This window comes from Prionailurus bengalensis, chromosome C1 (assembly GCF_016509475.1).
Source record: "Prionailurus bengalensis isolate Pbe53 chromosome C1, Fcat_Pben_1.1_paternal_pri, whole genome shotgun sequence".
Lineage (NCBI taxonomy): Eukaryota > Metazoa > Chordata > Mammalia > Carnivora > Felidae > Prionailurus > Prionailurus bengalensis.
Genome location: NC_057345.1, coordinates 194339706 through 194358027, shown reverse-complemented (window position 1 = coordinate 194358027; position 18322 = coordinate 194339706). Strand labels below are relative to the sequence as shown.

The window sequence follows — 18322 nt, the reverse complement described above, 5'->3', positions numbered from 1 at the left end:
TATCCACTAACACCATTATTACTTAAAATTATTTTAGGATCACTGGATGATAAAGTAAGGCATGAAACATAAGAGATACAATATTAGAAAGGAAGGGACCAAGTTATCACTTTCAGAAAACCCCAAGAAATTACCTAAAAAAGATTTGCATTCATGAAAATTCAGTAATATAGTTATATGTAAGATATCCCAATGTCAGTATATTCTAATATATAAGCAGTAGCTAATAAGAAAGCATATTATACAAAAGTTTAACCTTGAGATAATCTAAATAGTAGTGTGAGTAGCTTAAACTGGGGGAAAAAAACCCAGAAAATTTTCTTAGGCAATAACAAATGAAGATTTAATAAAATAGAGATATAGACAAGGTTCTTTGATAGGGAGAATAAATATTATAAAGATACCGATCCTCAAATTAATTTTTAAAGTTTATTAAAGTCCACATGTAGGAATAAATATACGTTTCTGACAGTATAAGTTTGTTGAAGTATTTCAGAAGCCTTCAAAATGCAAAATGTTCATACCCTTTGTCTCAAGGAAGTTTTCTAAAAGAAAAAAAAAAAAAAGCTTTATGCACAAGATGCCCAGTCTTCTCCTTTAGATCCTCCTTTCACGTCCTCCTCCATATCTTCCCTTCTCACCGTCTGTCCCTTCAAACAACCTTTACTCACCTGGTTTCCAGGCTCTTCTATATACTGCTGTTTCCCCCCTAAATGGACTATATCTTGTTAGAACATCTCTCTGAATGTGTCACTAACCTTAATTTGTTTAGGAAAGAGTAACATAAGTAAAACCAAACTCAGCTGCACTATTGTTACCACAATTTAGAGCTAACCCTATGACACATTGGAAAGTGTTTGATAGAAGATTTGGTAGTTGTTGTTTCTTAGAAAGTGTGTATCGTGTGTTGGTATTAGGAGTACATGTTACTGGGGTTTATCGAAGTTAATGGTCCTTGAGAAAACAAATAAAAGGAGGTCTATCTATGGCTTCTAAAGGAAATGGAGAGGAGAGTAAGTTAAAGAATGGTGGAAATGTACCTGCTTAACTCAAAAAACAGCAGCATAATTTCTACCCCCTTTATTAAGAAAAAAATATCCACTCTTATAAAGCAGTGAACTTTATTTTTCTGTTCACTTTCTGCATCGTAATACAAAAATAGTGTACATTGTTTCTTATAGAAAGAACTACATATATACAAAATGAAAGACTTGCTTTTCCAACTTGTTCCCTTCCTTAGAGTTAACTACTGTTATATTCATTTTTGAAACATGAGATTGTTCCATGATGTTTAAAAACCACTTTGAGTTTTTTATCTCCAGTATCAGGTAGAGCTTCATTTTTTGCAAAATGCTTTATTAGATTCCTTGCAGTCTTTTATTTTTATCAGCTACTGCTATTTATTCACCTTGACATTGTAATTTCTCTTTAGGTATGACTTACTACATTTCCCTCAGATGTTATTTTTATGTAAAATTGTCATTTTAACTCTGTATTTATTTGAAAGGATCCAGCTACTAGCAGTTATTTCCAGCTACTTCCAAACTAACTTTAATGTTCATTCTTTTCTTCAAAATCAGCATGTATATGCAGGTGCATTAATGAGAGAGAAGTAAAGGCAGATGTTTTTCTTGTTAGTATTGAACTGCTGAAGTCTTTGAAGCTCATGCAGTATTAGTTCAACGAGATCTGACTAACATTGGTTCCAGACTCATGGATGTTTGCAGGCTAACCGGTGAGGTAACAGTGGGAGGTAGGCAGATACAAGACAGTAGGGCCTGGCGGGGACAACTGTCCGCTGCAGAGCACGTGCCTCAGTGGGAGCAGACGGCCCCTACTCACAGCCAGAATCATCATCATGTTGGAATTCAGGCCTAGTTTTGCTATATCTAATGATTTTTCAAAGAAGCCAAAAATATGGGTATTTATGTGAAATCTCCCAATTATTAAATTGGCTCACTTTTTAAAACACTGAGAGATTAAAAAAAAAAAAAATCCTCAGGCTGAATGTGGCCCTCAGACGGTCAAGTTGCAACCTCTTTATATTAACATACTTACCAGCAGCAAAAGAAACCTATTTTTCCACATTTGTTACATGTTGTTGGGGAGACCGTGAAAAAGCTATCCTATTAACTCGTCAGAGGAAAGGGATTACTGAATTTACAGCACAACATTTGACATTAATATTTACCTTGTATGTGTCCTATTTTGGGAAACACACCATACTTAGGCCACACCGTAACGGTATGCTGGTCTACGAAAGTAGAGTTCCCCATTTGATGGTCCTCAACTCCCCGTATCACACTACAAAGAAAGAGGAATACAAAAGAAGTTTCAACATCTTCATTTTCCAACCTCCAGTGGTTTAAACCAGAGAGCTCTTTTGGAGTGAAAATACTACGTCTTTTCTTTCTCAGCGTTGCTGAGAAATTATAATTAGAGGTTTTCCTGTTGTGTAAAGGAAAGGAATTCCAGTCCTCCTGCGTCTGCAAGACTTCTGTTCTCAATGAATTTGCTTCCCTGTCCCATTTCTCTTTCTGCAGGTGATAGAGGGGAAGCTGGCTCCATTCTTGGGCAAGGTCATTAAATTTGCCACCTCACACGTGTACAGCTGCAGTCTTTGTAGCCAGAAGGGGTTCATCTGTGAAATCTGTAACAATGGAGAGATCCTCTACCCTTTTGAGGATATTTCAACAAGCAGGTACAGAATCTCTTGTCTTAACAAAAGTATACCTGAATATGTCACATGTCGTTCTGTTTGGCCTGATCAGGCCGACTTTTAGTCAAGTACCGTATATCTGTCTCTTACCTTGTATCAGATTCCTCTTATTCTTGGAGAATATTTTTTTGACCTTTTGGTTTCCTATATTTATTCCCAACTCACTTCACTGTCTTTATCCAGAATGAGATAACAGAGTTGCCAAGAAACATCACCTATTCTCCCTTCTTAGGTAACAAAGAGGGTTCAGATTCATTTTTAGAATGAAGATTAGGGAGGATGAATCCTCACAACATTTCAGGGCCAAGTGATAGGCAATGGGAAATTGCAGTCTCAGAGCAAGGCCAAAACCGGCCCAACTGCCAGGAATAAAACTACAAGACACTGGGGAACAGCTGTCTGGCTCGCCACATGCTTTTCTCCACAGATGCGCTGCAGTGTGGCGATGAGAGTTTTAGGATCCAAAGGAGGGAAAAGTGGGAGTTTATGTGGGATTATTTTTCTAACCAAAGTAATATTTGGGCATCATCACATTCGTTGGTTGATGGATGATTTTTTCCCCCCACTAACTTGAGACCAGGGTTTTTACTATTGCTTTTCTTGAATCACAAAACGATACGTATCACTTTTCCTTTCATCCCAAAAGCATCATAGAAATATATACTGTTTCTGTATCTGTGCACTGGCTTCTTTGGCCATGAAATCATGCCTCATTTCCCACCCAGCAGGGCTCACTTACACTGTGGTTCCGAACAGAAGGGAGGCATTGTAGCCAGGGGGAGTTGAAGCATGTAGGCTAGAGCTAAGATATTAAGAGTTGACTCAGCCCTTCTGGCCTCTTCTTAAACCCAAAGACTCTTTGTAAATATACAGGAACTTGAGTTGGCCCCACACATAGAAAGATAAACACATACGCACACATATACATGCTCCAGCCTCGTTTCCTGAGTACAGGTACTTAGCTCATGGCCTAGAGATTATATACTTCTTAAAAATGTGCACCACACAAAAACTTGTACACAAACATTCGTAGTAGTATTCATAATAGCCAGAAAGTGGAAACAACATAAATGTCCAGCTGATGAATGGATAAACAAAATGTGGTATATCCATACGATGGAATATTATTCAGCATAAAAAGGAATGAAGTGCTAACATGCTGTAGTGTGGCTGAACCTTAAAAACATTATGCCAAGTGAAAGATGCCAGATACGAAAAGCTGTATATTTTATGTTCTGTGTATATGAAATGTCCCAAATAGGCCAACCCAGAGAAACAGAAAGTACATTAGTCGTTGCCTGGGGCATGGGGGAAAAGGAAGAGAGTAACTCCTAATGGGTGCAGATTTCTTTTAGGGATGACGAAAATGTTCTGGAATTCGATTGTGGTGACAGTAACGTGGTCTTGTGAATACGTTAAAAATCAGTGAATTGTATACTTTAAAAGAATGAATTTTATGGTATGTGAATTAGATCACAATCAAAAGTATTTAATAGAAAATAAAACAAATTTTAAAATGCTTCCAACTCTATAAACCATATGCTGGGTCACAAAACAAGTTTTAATAAATTTTTAAAAACTGAAACCATACCAAGTATGTTCTCTGACACATTGAATTAAGATCCCCAGTAGCAAAAAAATATGAGAAACCTCAAATATTTGGATAAAAAAACAGTACACACTAAAAACTTATGGGTCAAAGAAGAAATAAATCACAAGAGAAATTTTAAAATATTTTGGAAAAGGGGCTCCTGGGTGGCCCAGTCAGTTAAGCATCCGACTCTTGATCTCAGCTCAGATCTTGATCTCAGGGTAGTGAGTTCAAGCCCCACTTTGGACTCCATGCTAGGTGTGAAGATGTATCTATCTATCTATCTATCTAATGAATGAACATGAAATATAAAATGTCAAAATATATGGAATGCAGCCAACATAGTACTTAGAGTGAAACCTATAGCTATAAATATATCATGGAAAACATGTCAGAAAAAAAGGAAAGGTCTCAAATCCATTACCTAAAATTCCACCTTAAGACACTAGATAACAGAGCAAACTAAATCGAAAGCAAGCAGAGGAAGGAAAGAGTAAAGATTAGAGCAGACATCAATGAAATGGAAGATAGAAAAAAAAAATACATTAATGAAATCAAAAGTTGGTTTTTTGAAAGAATCAACAAAATTGACAATCCTTTAGCAAGACTGACCAAGAAATTAAGAGAAAAGAAACAAATACTCAAAATCAGGAGTGAAAAAGGAAAAGGCAGTTAAAAGAACTATAAAGAGATACCACAAGTGACTTTATTCCAACAAGTTAGACAACTTAGATGAAATGGACAAATTTCTAGAAAGACAAATTACCAAAATAGACTCAAGAAGAAGTAGAAATATGAATAGCCCTATAACAAGTAAAGAAACTGAATTAGTAGTTTTTAAATCTGCTCATAAAGAAGCCAGATGCCTTCATGATGAATTTTGTTGAATATTTTAAAAAATAATACCAGTCCTTCACACAGGGATAAAGAGGGGCATTACATAATGATAAAGGGATCAGTCTTCCAAGAAGACACAACAATCCTTAATGTGTTTGAAGAGAGTCAAAAGACATGCAGCAAAAAACCCCTAATAGAACTACAAGGAGAAACAGACAAACCCACAATTATATATCCACTATTATACTTAGAGACTTCAACACCCCTCTGTCAGTAACAGATCCAGCAGGCAGAAAATCAGTTTAAGCATATCGTTAAACTGAAAAGCACTATCAGTCAACTGGATCTAATTGACATCTCTGCCAATTCATGTTGTTCATCCAACAACAACAGAATATGCATTCTTCTGAAGCTTACATGGAACATTTAACAAGAGAGACCACATTCTGGGCCACAAAACACATCTGAAAAAATTTACAAGAATAGAAATCATGCACAGTACACTCCCAGACCATAATGAAATTAAACTAGGAATCAGTAACAATGTTACTTTTATGGTACCTGTAAAATCCCAACGTATTCGGAGATTAAACAATATGTTTCTAAATAACAGGAGTTGATCATTGATGTCCACACAAAACCCTGCACAGGGATGTTTATAACGGGTCTACTTGTAATCGCCAAAACCTGAGAACAACCAGGATATCCTTCAGTATGTGGATGGTTAAATAAACTGTGGTATACCCATGCAATGGAGTATTCTCCAATAATAAAGGAAATGAGGTATCTAGACACAAAAGGACATGGAGGAACCTTAAATGCATATTACTAGGTGAAAGAAGCCAGTCTGAAAAGGCTGTATACTGGATGATTCCAACTGTATGACATTCTGGAAGAGGCAAAACTGTAGAGACAGTACAAAATCAAATCAAATCAAATCAGTGATTATCAGGGGCTTGGGAATGCATAAGGCGAGATGAATAGGTGAAGCACAGGTTTTTTTAGGGCAGTAAAATTATGCTGTACGGTTCTGTAATGGTACACACATGACGTTTTACATTTGTCAAAACCCATAGAACCATAGAACACAGAGTGAGCCTTAATTTAGATTGTGGACTTTAGTTGATAATAATGTGTGAATATTGGTACATTCACTGTAACCAGTGTGCCACACTAATGTAAGATATTAATAGAGAAAACTGGGGGTTAAGGTAGTATTATGGAAACTGTACTAACAGCTCAATTTTTCTGTCAATCTGAACTGTTCTAGGGGTGCCTGGCTGGCTCAGTTGGTAGAGCATGCGACTCTGGATCTCAGGGTTGTGGGTTCAAGCCCCAGATTGGGGGTAGAGATTACTTAAAAAAATAAAAGTTAAAAAAATAAATAAATAAATAAATAAAAGTGAAAAAAAAACTGTCCTAAAAAATAAAGTCTATTTTTAAAAAAGACAATTCATCCAGCTGAACAGTTGACTCAAATACCAAAGCTGATCAATGTGAATAAACTTTATTAGAACAATTTTAGACTTACAGAAAAATCACAAAGATAGTACAGAGAATTACCATAGACCCCACACCCAGTTTTTCTCTTATTAACATCTTACATTGATATATTTGTTACTATTAATGAACCAATACTGATACATTATTATTAGCTGAAGTCCATAGCTTTTTCAGATTTCCTTAAACTTTTTCAATGTTTACTTATTTATTTTGAGAGAGAGTGTGTGCATGCAAGCAGGGGCAGGGCAGAGAGAGAAGAGAGGGAGAATCCCAAGCAGGCTCCATTCTGTCAGCACAGAGATCAACACAGGGCTCGAACGCACGAACCGTGAGACCATGACCTGAGCCAAAATCAACAGTAGGACATTTAACTGACTCAGCCACCCAGGTCCCCCAAGATTTCCTTAGTTTTTACCCCATTATTATTTCTGTTTCAGAACATCTCCCTAAGCTCCTCTTGGCTGTGACAACTTCTCAGACTGTTTTTAGGACATTGACAGTTTTGAGAAGTACTAGTATTTTGTAGAATCCCTCTGTGGGGATAGACCTGATATTTTTCTTTTGATTAGACTGGGTTTTATGGGTTTGGGGAGGAGGAGTGCAGAGATAAAGTGCCGTTTCCATCATATCATATCGCAGGGACATGCTATCAACATGACTTATCACTGCAATGTTTGTGTCAGGTTTCTCCACTGTTGATACTCTTCTCCTCTGACCCTTCTCCATTGTTACCCTCTTTTAAAGGAAGTCACTATGGGGGCACCTGGGTGGCTCAGTCAGTGGAGCATCCGACTTCAGATCAGGTCATGATACGGTTTGTGAGTTCGGGCCCTGCGTCGGGCTCTAGGGCTCCCGGCTGTCAGCACAGAGCCCACCTCGGATCCTCTGTACCACCACCCCCAACTCCCTCCCCCTGCTCACGCTCTCTCTCTCAAAAATAAACAAGGCTTTAAAACATAAATAAATAAAGGAAGTCACTATGTGCAGCCTACAGTTAAGGAGTGAAGATTATGCTCCACTTCCCTTGGGAGTGGAGTCTATACAAAATCACTTGGAATCCTGCATGAGTGATTTGTCTCTTCTTCCCATTTATTTTTTTAAATTATCTATTCATGTCAGTGTGGGCATGTGCATATTTATTTTATATTTTTGGTTATAACCCAGTATTACTTTACTTTGTTGCCCAGACTGTTCCAACTTTGGCCATCGGCTCTTTCAGCTGGTGCCTGCATCACCTTGACACCCTCCTACCATTGTGGGTGTTTGTTTCTGAGCATTTCTGTACTTTCTGGTGCTCCCAGACATTCCAGACTCATCATATATATTTCTTGCCCTAATCCTACAAGTAGCCATTTCTCCAAGGAGCCCGGGTTCCTTTTATTGGAAAATATTAGAAACCAACATGAGGGCACTTAGATTGCACACCCGCTTTTAAAGCCCTCGGTCCCAGGACTCATCCCTTGAGGAGGGATGAGAAGAGAGATGCTTCCCTCTGACTATACATCAGAATTTCCTGTGAGACTTGTTGGGTTGTTTTAACTCTGAGCATCTTTATCTTCAGAGTCTCCCCGTGTGATTCTGCATGGCAGCCAGAAGAAAGAATCACTCCTCTAAGAGGGCTGTGGCCATAGTCAGACGTGCCAGATTCTTACAGTCCGAACGACCACATTAACACGTCTGTGGACTCAGAGGGCCCTTCACCCAGCAGGAAGGAATATGTAGCTGTTTAGAATCTTCCGTTTCTCTCTTGGTCAGATGCAGTTCTCTAAGCTGCACAAATGTCTGAGAGCAAAGGAGCCCTTACCAGCCTACCTGGAATTTCAGGTTGATAATACTTCCCAGGACCCCGCTGAGCTCTCTCTAGTGGTGTCCAGTTTCCAGTGAAACGCTGGGAATGGTTTATGCAAGTCTGGGGTGAAAGACAAAAATAAACACCAATGAAATATTTATTAAAGGAAAACTTTAATCAGAAATTGAGTTGCAGATTTAAAACCTGTCCATAAAAATGTGCTGAATAAATGTGATAAATAAAAATAAATTTGAATAGTGGGGTAGATTTTAAAATTTAACTGAAATCTTCATGGATAAAGTTCTGTAATATCTGGGATTTGCTTCAAAATAATCTGATGGTGGGAGAGAGGGAATAGATATAAATGAAAGAAATTGATAATTGTTAAAACTAGATGATAGGTACACAGGGGTTTATTACACTGTTCTGTGTACTTCTGAATATGTTTGAAATTTTCCACAATAAAACATTTTTAAAAATCTGTAAGTAAGGGGGCCTGGGGGCTCAGTCGGTTGTGCATCCGACTCTTGAGTTCAGCTCAGGTCATGACCCCATGCTTAGCACGGAGCCTGCTTATGATTCTCTCTCTCTCTCTCTCTCTCTCTCTCCCCCTCCCCCTCTCCCTCTCCCTCCCTCTCCCTCTCTCTCCCTCTGCCACTCTCCCCTACTCTCTCTCTCTAAAATAAAAAGTAAAATCTATAAGTAAAAATCTTAGAAATGAAGTATTTAGTGAATTTGTCACCACATAGCCTTGACCGTCTTGCTAAAGTCAACACCTCTGTGACCTCAGAAATATGCTTAATATCCCTTCAGATCCAAATATCATCTGAACAGCATAATTACAACTCAGCAAAAAACATTCTACAAGCGTTACAACTATTCATTTTTTCAATAAATGACTTACTGAGCATACTGTGTTCGTGCATTGGGCTAGGCTCTGGGGCCACACGGTGAACATGGCATGTTCCTTGCTCACAAATAGTCCACAGTCCCTGGCAAGAGACACTGAGCCATCAGGCAGTTGGGTTGACGTGTGGGCGGAGCCCTGGTCTAGGGGGTGGACCTAGAGCTCCAAGAAGGGACATCGTCCAAAGCGGTCATGTACATTGTAGGTGAAAAAGCAGTTCCACAATTTCTAAAAATGTTAGCTCTGTGTTGAACTTTATCTGAAGCACTGATTTATTCACGTCCGTATTAGAACATACTTGGTTTTAACATGCTTATTTGATTACGACCATATGTCAAACATGGGTCAACTCTTCATAGTTTCTTTTCCTTATTAAATTAATTGTTATGCAGGGGAAGGCTTCATGAATATGTAATTTAAAAATATAGCCCTAGCATTAATGTTTAGAACACCGTCTCTGACAGACATAGACAATGTGCTGGGGTTGTAGGAAATTGCACTAATATTTACTAGTGCTGGTGCCAGCAATTTACATATCTCGTCATTTAATTCTTATGCCAGTCCTCTGAGGGAATACTGTTACCTCCATTTTAATAATGAGGAAACCTAGGTTCAGAGGAGCCAATTAACTTGGCCCAAGAGATAAGGCCAAAACTTGAACCCAAATATATCTGACTCTCAAATCCATGCTTTTTTCATTATACATCACTGTTTCTTCTGTACCTGTTGTCTTCAAACCATTTTTGCAGCGTACCCTCGAACAGAAATGTGAAGAAATTACGTCCCTCTGTCATTAAAGAAGTGTCCCCCCAAACGGTTATTCTGAATTCTCCCCATATTTGCCACCCTGAAAGTTTTTACACTTGGAGCAGTGGGCCAGCTAGATTAGGGCGGGGGAAAGACACGACTTTCTTTTGCAAAATGGTGGGGGGCTGTGGTGAGGGGGTGTGGGGAAAGAGCTTCCTTCCACCCCGTGCACAGCATTCGGCAGGTCGGGAGGCCCAGGGGTGCCTGCGGGAGCTGGAGATCTGCCTGACTCAAGCTGAGTGGGCAGACCTCCGCTTGCTGCACTGTCCTCCCCACTTCCACTCCGTGCAGCCGATAATGCGGACAGTTTCACACTGAGGTAGTCTTTCTTCTCCAACACAAATTAAATACATACCTGTCTCTAGTTTAAATAGGAAAACACTCAGACCCAAACTGCAAGATTTTAAATACAATAGGGAGATCCAGGATCACAGAACTTAAGCTTAATCCAGTATTTACCCTCCTAGAGGACTAAACGGAAAGCACAGCTTTAGGAGAGAGAAACATTCTGTTAAAACAGCAATAAAATTCCACATCCTAAAGACAGAGAAATGACAAAAAACGTACCCTCCTTGATTGAGAATAAGAAATAAAACTCTAACTTCAGAATTACAAATCAGAAGGTTAGACTGATACCTCTCTAAGACTTGAAGGGAAAACAGTGACTATGAAAGCAAAGAAGTTGCATATATCCACAAAATGACCCTGGACTTAGATTTTTTAAAAGAAAAAAACAATCCTCAAATTGCCTCCTATGCCGCTTTCTTTCTGACATCTCTACATACCACTAATCTTCCCTTGTTATTAAAGACATAATGCTGCTAAAGAGACCATCCTGCCTCACACATTTGTGTGTGAAGATGCCATTCCTGAATCTTGAAATGCTTCCAGATCACAAGTACATAAATACTTCATCTTAAGAACACTCAGCATGCATTTTAACATGGGACTTACAAGATATACCAGCAATCATAAATCAGTTCCATCCTTTCTGTCTGATCCATTTGCCTTTGTTAATTTTTTCATGTGACATACAAATCATCCCCACAAGTTTTCCAATATGGAAAACATTGCACTTCTAGACTTTATGACCCTACCATTTGGGGCTGTATCTAGATGTGGGTATACTATCAGAAGAGTCTACTTAACACTGAATTTGGTGTATTCCATATAGTAGGCATTCCATAAATACTTATTGTTTGGTTCACCTCTCCCCAACATATCATGTGCACTCATTAAGAACACTGACAAAGCTTTTTAAGTAAACTGATTCAGAAAGTTTAAAATATTTGCTCTATGTGAAATAGAGAATAGATTCTTTATGATCTCACTTACATGTTAAACCTGAAAAAACCAAACTTACAGAGAACAGAGTGGTGGTTGCCAGAGGCAGGGGTGAAGGTGGTCAAAAGGTAAAAATTTCCAGTTATAAGATTAATAAGTTCTGGGGATGTAATATACCACATGGGGACTAAAGATAACAAATACCATATCATATATTTGAAAGTTACCAAGAGAGGAGTAGATCCTAAAAGTTCTCATCACAAGAAAAAAGTTTTGTACCTATACCAGTTGATGGATGTTAACTAAACATTGTGGTAATCATTTCACAACCTATATACATATCAAATCGTCATGTTGTATGCCTGAAACTAATACAATGTTATATGTCAGTTATGTCTCAATAAAACTGGGGGTGATGGAATACTTGGATAAATAGAGGAGCATAGTAAAAGTCTGAATAACACTACTTTTACGTAAGCTTTGTCTGTAAGGTTGAAGCAACCGACCTACTATTTGAGGTATTTCTGTGGTGTGAGCATCGGCCTGCCCAACATTCATTTCTCCAAGGAAGGCATTCGAGGTGTTCTTCCTGGAGGGGGCTGGGGGGGCTCCAGTGGCTCAGTGGTGACTCTTCTAAAAGCAGTCCATGTTTTTTGAAGCACTGCGGTTTGGAGAAGCAGATTGAGCATAACTTGCCAGCTTTTCTTTTGCTGAGCACTCCCTCCTCTCCTCCAAGAATGACGATTGCACTGAGGACCTTGAACTTATCAACACCAAACTCTTACCGGTTAAGTCAACATATTTTGACACCATGTTCAGTTTGCACACATTTCAGGAACGTTTCCTACATCTGTCTATTGAGAATGAACACTGGCCTCATAGAAGAGTCCATAGCAAGTGAGTTTCTAACATGGCCTCTCCTCTTTTTCATTTTAAAAATTTATTTCTTTAGGTTAACTTATAGAAAAAGAAGGCCTGGGCACCGGGGTGGCTCAGTTGGTTAAGCATCCAACTCTTGGTTTCAGCTCAGGTCATGATCTCTTGGTTTGTGAGTTCGAGCCCCAGGATGGGCTACTCACTGATAGCACAGAGCCTGCTTGGGATTCTCTCTCTCTCCCTCTTTCTCTGCCCCTCCCCACTTGTGTGTGTGTTCATGCTCTCTCTCTCTTTCTCTCTCTCTCTCTCTCAAAATAAATAAGCTTTAAACAAAGAAAAAGAAAAAGGCAGCCTCCCAAAGAACTCAGTCCAAGCCCCATTGCTCTCATCCATCTGGCCAAATTTCAGAAAGGTCCAGCTTGTACTGAAGAACATGCAGACTCCTCCCAACACTCTTGACCTTGTGAATTGGTCTTTGTCATCTTACATTGCATGGCAATCCACACCACCTTGCCCCTGAGGACCTCAACTTGTTGGGGAGTGGACTTTGGTCTTTGCCGTGGCACTTTTCTGCCCTTCCTGAAGCTTCATGAACACACTAAGTTTCCAATAGCTAATTGTAGTCAAACCTCATAAAGGTTTGTTTAAAAGAGAGAAAGCAACTGCTGTGTTATAAAGGATAGAATTACGTCTTCCATAGAAGATGCTGAGATGTGCGGTTTTCCTCGGCACAACTTGAGCAGTCCATCAGGGGCTGTGTTTTCTGTGCCCGGGTTCCCTTTGATTTGTCCCTGGAGGATAAACGTGGAGACGGCTTTCCTGAAAGTTGTCGCTTACTTCGGTGCCTAGAAAATCACCAAACCCCAGATTCGCCAGCAGCCTTACAAAGGCTCTTACATTTTTCTGGGAGCCAGTTCTAGTTTGTCATTTTCTGAAAGAGAGGTTCATGTTTAGGCAGGAATTTTTTGGTGGGGGTTGGGGACTAGAACACACTCCAAGGTAGAAGGAGAGGGAAGGGCCGCCCAGAAGCCGGTCTTTCCTTGTGGCGTCCTGTTTGTTCAGCCCTCGTTTTTGTCAGTCCTTGCACAAACAGACTGAATACCTGGATTATTCCCTCATCTGGACTCAAATACTCATACATTACATACCCTTTCTCACTAATCAGCCTGACACATTCCTTTGTTGGTAAATGGTTCCAAAACAAACACTGTCAGTGTACCTAATTAGCAGGTTTGCGGGCTGTGCTCACAGTCCTGTTACATCCTGTTCAACAATAGAGAACAACAGCCCTGGCGAGGTCGGGCTTACAGGGAGGGAACCGCTCCCCCCAACGCATATACACTTTTTTAATGATATTTCCTTTCTGTGGCTTTTCTTGGGAAGCAGCCACTTGGTGAGTACTGTGATGAGGTGTGGGATTCTTGCAACAGCTAGAGGAAGTTTGGACTCCTCTTCGTAGGCACCTTTGCTTAGGAGCCATTAGTTTCCATCTGCTTATTGTTCTTCTCTCTGGTACTGGAGAGGAGCGCAGTGAGGAACTTTCTCCACGTCCTCTAACACTGACGAGAGAGGACAAGATCCCTGCCTGTGTTCTAGAATCATAAATGAACAGAGATGGAAAGGACTGTGGAGAACATCTGGATATTTTAGGGGTAGAAAATCTGAAGCCCAGGGAGCTCGCAGGTTTTATGAGGGGCAGAAGCCGAGGAGCAACTTACCAAGATGGAATTCTGCTCTGCGGCTACATGACTGCCAGCTCTTAAATGTATTTATTGTATCAATGAAGGTTTTCCTTGATTAAAAAAAACAAAACAAAAACAAAACAAAAAAATAAATTAAAAAAACCTTGAACACAATGCTAAGTTTTTTTTGGCTTTTAAACTTCGGTCAAAGAGTAACTTGGCAAATAACATCTCACCTTGGCCTGGTGGCTCCTATATTCACATGTCAAAATGTTTCAGAATGTCTGCTAACACAGACGAGACTTTTGTGAAACACTCAGGGCTGACCTGACCCTGTATGCCATTAAGCCACTTTATAAATACAGTGCACTTATAAACACAGCCCTCGCTGGTGCGGCTACCATTGTATTTTGAAACCATTTGGTCACTTGAATAGATGGCTGTCATCTCTACCTCGACGCATTTCTTACCAAGCTTCTCGTTAGGTGTCTGGTTAATACTGTGTTGTCATCTTATCTCTAAGCATTTCAGACAACTCAATTTTTTGTTGACTGGAGGGAGTAAAGTTCAGCATTGTTTAATTCATGTTGTAACTTTCTGACTATAAAACTGATACGCATTACAAAACATTTGAAAAGTACACAAAAGTATAAAGAGGAAAATTCTCCATACATATGTCTGTATGTTTACTTTTTAATAAAATATGTATATATATATATGGTTTTATTATTTTACTTTTTAATTTTTTTATGTTTATTTTTGACAGAGAGAGACAGATAGCAAATGGGGGAGGGCCAGAGAAAGGGAGACACAGAATCCAAAGCAGGCTCCACACTCTGAGCTGTCAGCACAGAGCCTGACACAGGGCTCGAACTCGTGAAACGCAAGATCATTACCTGAGCCAGAGTCAGAGGCTTAACCGACTGAACTACCCAGGCACCCTTAGAATATATGGTTTTATACCCAGCGTTTTATCACATTATATCAGAACCAAGAAAATAGTTTATCTATAAACTTTTATTGATGGCTACTTTAACAGGAAAAAAAAATAATTGGTTCTAAAATCATTAAGATCCATTTAAAAAGTAGAGGCAGACTAATCCACAGAAGAATTACTGGAGTAGGAATACAGAAGTCTAGATGTCATCCCTAACTTGGCCACTGATTTGCTGTGTGACCTTTGACAAGCCACCTCCCACCTCCAGATTTACCTACAAGTTATATGGCATTGTTTTAACCCCGTATTGACAAAGAAGTTAGAACTTTATTTCATTCTGCTCCTTTGCTTAGCATTTGCAGTAGTCTGTTTAATAGTTTGTCACAATGTTTTCAGTGAAGTTGACTATTTTTGATACAATTTACCCAAAGGGATTAAGATATAAATTCAAATTGTGATTCAGTCCACCATTTTGAAATAATGTCAGCTCCATGAGGAAATGGACTTTCCTATTTTGCTCACTGCTCAGTTTTCTGCATCTAGAACAGCACGTAGTAAATGCTCAATGAATAATCCACGAATAAAGAGTTTGCTTTACTTTTAGTTTTTCAAATCTGTGCTTTTTCACATATTTTATTTTATTTTAAATAACCTTTAAACTAATTTCAAGGAAATTGTCTACTTAAATGTAGACATTGCCAAGATATATGACTTTATTGAGTGATAGCTAGCATTCTCTCATATGTTAGGAATAGATATAGTTTTCTGGCCCAATGAAAACTTTCATGTCAAAAACTTGAGTTTTGCTAAACTACTCAGTTTAATTTTCAAAACATGTTTTCAGTCATGTTTCAGTGTGTTTTTTCCTTCCCAATGGGACTGTAAATAAGTAACCTGAATACACAATAGGAAAGAGAGGAGTGTTTACCTTTCCATACAAAAAATGTTGATTCTTCAGCCTGAGCAGTATGTTCTGAAATGAACTGTCTTATGCTTTAGAATTACAAAAAGGTACAATAGAACCTGATTTCATCAGCATATGTTTTTGATATTTTGAGACTTTTCTTGCCTCACTAATTATGGGAATACAGATAGCAAGATGTTATAAACGCTATCTTTTAAAAATCCTTTTTTGTTTTTATTTCAGTATCTAACGTATACTATCACCTTCGTTATAAACCCCTTCAGTAGTCTGAATATTAAACCACTCGGTGGTGCATCAGGAAACATCCTCATTTGCTGTCTGTAGCTATCATTAATAATCATCTGTTCAGTTCCTAATGCTTCCAGAACACTTAGAGTAGAGATAAAGACAGTCTATAGATAGATGTTCATTCTCTACAGAGGTCGCCGCTTGGACTGAATTAGATCTATAAAGCATAGGACTTGGTATAGAGTCAGAGGAGCTTAGCAGTTATCTGCCCATCACTCCCGCCCCCTGATACACGCACCTTTCCTACGCTACCTTCCCCAGGGAGGATGGCATCCCCGCCCAACACCACACCCACAGCTAGTAGGAGATGCAGGCGATTGAATTCCAGTATAGTCCTCTTTTTGCCTCTCCTTGTCACAGCACCATCCTGAAATCTGAGGGAATGCACAAGCTGTCCAGAGGAGGGCAAAAGATTATATCACCTACCCTTAACTAGTCTCACTTCTGGTGATAGTTGGTGTTAGGGTGGCCGGGAAGAGGTTCTCAACAAAAGTATAATGGGAAGGATCTTATAAATTTTCGATGAGAAAACAAGATCACGTTAAAAAAGTAGTAATTCATGGGAAAAACAGAAATGTGGGAATTTCCTTTTATAGAACTGGTAACATAACAGACTAATTTCAAGTCCTGAGCGAGTGGCTGATTCAAAAACTGCATTGGAAACATTGGAAGCCACTCACCGGAGCTGACTGGACTTCAACTGAAAGATCTAGTTTGGCCTCGAGAGGTGGGAAGCTGAAGCATGTTAAAGCTGTTCTCTGAGAGAAGAGTCAACACTTTTTTTCTAGAAAGAATCCTTGATGGTGGAGAGAAAGACAATTTAAATTAAAAGACTTAGCTGGAAAGCAGGTTCCATCAACGATTTGAAAGAAAAATGTCAGAATTGAGAATGAAAGGAGATAAGCAAATTTTCCGTGGGGGCAGGATGGCCAGGTAGGGTGGAATAGGCGCTAGTGAGGCCTGAAGGAACATCAGGGGGAACATGGTTTTCATACAGTGCTTCGAAGAGGCACCAGCCAAGGGACTTGGGGACAGCAATCACATGAATGTCAAAGCAGCAAGCAAGATGACTTTTCCCTTCCTCCAGCTTCCCTGAGAATGTAGTTAAGGTACACTGTTTAAAAGAGAGAGTCCTAATCAGGGGAACCTTAATATTTAGAAAGTACCTAAAAGCAAGCAGTACTTAACCCTTCTCCACACCTAAACACACCCAAAATTTTCATACTTCCATTGTTCTCCCTGAGGGGTCTAGAGAGCTTACCCAGGCCACCACTCAGAAAACTGAAAGAGAAAAGGCTTATTAGCACAGCACTTTACTAACCAGACCTAAGCTAAAGGCTCCCATTGGCTTCCCCCAGTGACTGTATTATTGCCTTTGAAAGTTTCCTTTACCGATACACTAGCCTGTAGCCTTCTCTACCCTATTCCTGTCTTAGGAATATACATGTTGAAAGACAAAATTTTCAATGACTTCGAGGTGTCTTACATGTCTGTTTATTGCTTGCATACTTAGCATAACTACTTCTATTAGTGTGATTATCAGTTCTATTCAGCCTTTCCTAATACGCAGAGTAAAAACAAAAGTTCTGAATAACGTGCTCACTGAGTGAAAGAGACTGCTAAAACATGCGTTCTTATTCACACCTTCCCATGTTCAATGATAATGTATACCATGTTTTAAGGATTTTTGCAATATTTTTCCAAGATAATACATCCTCTGTTCATGCAAAGTAGGATACTTTCGGGCGCCTGAATAGCTCGGTCGGTTAAGCCTCTGACTTCAGCTCAGTTCAGGATCTCATGGTTCATGGGTTTGAGCCCCACATTGGGCTCTGTGCTGACAGCTCAGAGCCTGGAGCCTGCTTCGGATTCTGTGTCCCCTCTCTCTCTGCCCCGCCCCCACTCGTGCTCTGTCTCTCTCTCAAATATAAAAATTAAAAAAATTTTTTTAAAGTAGGATAATTTTAATTACTAAAAGTGTACACATTACTAAACAGTTGTATTGTTTCCTGATTTTATAAACAGGTAAACAATAAATCTATTAGTTTAACTTATCAAATTTACATAATACTTTTACTACTATATAAAGATGAAAAAAAATCTGAGATATTCAAAAAGTCAAATATCTAAAGCCAGGATTAGTCCTTGACTAAGATGTTTACACAGGTGCATTTCAT

The 18322-nt window shown here is 39.2% G+C and overlaps 1 protein-coding gene and 2 long non-coding RNA genes across 5 annotated transcripts in view; 1 reads left to right on the top strand and 2 right to left on the bottom strand.

The window, feature by feature from the left end:
* The window catches only part of PLEKHM3 (pleckstrin homology domain containing M3), a 199652-nt gene that overhangs the window by 164644 nt on the left and 16686 nt on the right, over window positions 1–18322 (top strand). For 2 of the 3 annotated variants that reach the window (XM_043577644.1, XM_043577645.1), the window contains one exon: window positions 2544–2701. The exons of the other annotated variant lie outside the window; for it this stretch is intronic. In XM_043577644.1, coding sequence (XP_043433579.1) covers window positions 2544–2701 — 158 coding nt within the window. The remainder of the gene's footprint in view (window positions 1–2543; window positions 2702–18322) is intronic. 3 annotated transcript variants of the gene reach the window in all.
* LOC122481704 lies at window positions 411–2305 on the bottom strand. The gene is made up of 2 exons (XR_006296920.1): window positions 2192–2305; window positions 411–545 (listed from the first exon to the last, which is right to left on the bottom strand). It is a non-coding gene; the product is annotated as an uncharacterized LOC122481704 (long non-coding RNA).
* Window positions 5141–9468, bottom strand: LOC122481703. Its single transcript, XR_006296919.1, has 3 exons — window positions 9344–9468; window positions 8463–8559; window positions 5141–5834 (listed from the first exon to the last, which is right to left on the bottom strand). It is a non-coding gene; the product is annotated as an uncharacterized LOC122481703 (long non-coding RNA).